The 2,103-nt window shown below is 52.4% G+C and overlaps 1 protein-coding gene across 1 annotated transcript in view; it reads left to right on the top strand.

Annotated features, from left to right (window-relative positions):
- Positions 1 to 1,812: 1,812 nt before the first annotated feature.
- The window catches only part of LOC107112089 (zinc finger protein 420-like), a gene marked incomplete at its 5' end in the record, with an annotated part of 48,056 nt that continues 47,765 nt past the window's right edge, over positions 1,813 to 2,103 (top strand). Inside the window, one exon of the mRNA XM_015413161.1 lies at positions 1,813 to 1,959. Coding sequence (XP_015268647.1) covers positions 1,813 to 1,959 — 147 coding nt within the window. The remainder of the gene's footprint in view (positions 1,960 to 2,103) is intronic.

Below are 2,103 nucleotides of genomic sequence, written 5' to 3'. Positions count from 1 at the left end.
AAAGGAGCAGGAGGGGATCGGATTTCCCCCTCCGGGCCTGGAAGAGGTTCCCTTCCTGATCTCTGCAGGTGAAACCTCTGTTAGAGGGGAAGGGGGAATAGCGCCCGCTCTACGGAGAGCCCCCACCCCACCAGCCCGAGAGAGAGAGAGAGAGGAGGGTGCCTTCCACCTCTGTCTCTGAGCTACCTCTGGGGCCTCGAAGAGAACCCCACCCGCAGCCCTGGGGAGGGGGTGAGATTGTCTTGACTACTCTGGTCAAAATAATATTTCCTTGTTATGGCAAATGGGATTGCTTCGGAGCAGGAGGAAGTGTGCAAGTGCAGCTCAGGTGTACAAAACGTGGAGATCATTCATATGGCTTGGGGGGAGGGTTGCATAGTAGGAGACTCCTGATCCCTCCTTCAAGAAACATCTGCCTCCAGTCTCTGAGCATGAACAGAGTGCCTTGCGTTGACTTACAGAGGTCATGAGAGGCATTGGGTACATGGATGGGGAGGGAGGCGTTTCTATGATGAGGGAGAGGCCATAGCTCAGCGACAGATCTGATCCTTTGCGTAGAGGAGATCCCTGCTTCTGTCCTTGGCATCTCCTCCCAGACCAACCAAAAGACTTGGATAGACTCCAGAGAAGCTGTGGCCTTGACTGCACGCCATCCTGAACCTACTGCCCACCAGCTTCATTGAATGCCCTCAAGTTCTAGTAATTTGGGAGAGGGAGAAAAAGTTCTCCTTGTCAACTCTCTCCATTCCATGCATCATTTTATAAGCCCCCATCATGTCCCTCCTTAGGTGTCTCTTTTCTAAACTGAAAAGTCCCAGACTCTTCTGCCTTTCCTCACAGGGAAGGTGCTCCACCCCCAAGATCTTTTTCCTTCTCGGTCTCAGTAAGTTCAGACCCCATTAGCCTATAATTGAAGCTGGGTTTTTTTGTCCCAGTGTTCATCACCTTCAACTCTCTATCAGAGGTCTTCACCTCACTTCCTACCTGGTTGCTTTAACTGGAGATGCTGGGGATTGAACCCGCAGCCTTCATGTGTCCCTGGTATTTCCTCTCTGATAGAACAGTCTTCTTGACATTTCAGGACTGTGGAAGGCATTTTTTAGAAGGACATTTCTATGACGAATGAGGAATTGGAAAACTCATAATTAGAAACAACAAGAAGGGGGACCCCAATACTCGGGGGGGAGCTTTACGCAGAGGAGGAGGAGGAAGCAGCCGCAGGTAAGCTCCCCCCCCCGCACCAACGGCCACTAAGCCTTCTCCCTGCCCCCCGGCACCAATGGCGACGCCTGCGTGGCTTCCACTGGGCCCCCCAAGCCTTCTACCCCCCCGCACCGGCAGCGAGGCCTGTGCGGCTCCCGCTGGGTCCGCCAAGTCTTCTCCCCCACCCCTCCGGCACCAATGGCAAGGCCCGTGCGGCTCCCAGCTGTCAGGCCCGCCAAACTTTCTCCCTCCCCCCCCGTGGCGGGCAGCAGCGAGGCAGTTCTCAGAGCGTTCTCTCCGCATGCACAGGGAATGCTCTTTTACTTTTGGGGGGATTTAAGTATCCCCCCTATAGTTTTTTATAGATTTCAGATTTTTCTGCACTTCTGGGGATTGCCCCAAATGTGCAGAAAATTCTCTTTGCCTCCTAGGTGCCCCCGATGTGCGGACTTAAATATCCGCATGCATTGGCTATTAGTATATAGATTTATGCATTTAATAAAAAAGACACATATGAAAGCATATTGATACCTTTTTGCATATATTTTCTGTCTACGGGAAGAAAACTCACGTGATCTCTGTCTTTCTTATATCCTGTCTTTTCTGCAGGGAGAAGCTCAGTGTGGAAGCTCAGTGTGGAAGAGGATAACATATTCAAGAGTACTCAGTCCTGCAGAACCAACTCTGAGTGATTACTCAAAGCCAGAGATGGAGAAAGGCACTCCCATCGGTCCCAAAATTGGGGAAATATCAGAGGCGAGAAAAAGAGCCCCTCACGCCCTGCAGGCTGGGAGTCCTGGAGAATTCCCGCAAAGGAGACTTGGGGAACCCAAGAATCAGCAAGCCGGGGAGGGTCCCCTCTCCCTTGCCCAGTGGGAAGCCCAGTGGCAGCAGTTCCTC

Source organism: Gekko japonicus, unplaced genomic scaffold (assembly GCF_001447785.1).
Source record: "Gekko japonicus isolate JY-2015 unplaced genomic scaffold, Gekko_japonicus_V1.1 scaffold4948, whole genome shotgun sequence".
NCBI classification, from domain to species: Eukaryota; Metazoa; Chordata; class Lepidosauria; order Squamata; family Gekkonidae; genus Gekko; species Gekko japonicus.
Note: the sequence above shows the minus strand (reverse complement) of the source record. Positions and strands in the feature narration are given on the sequence as shown.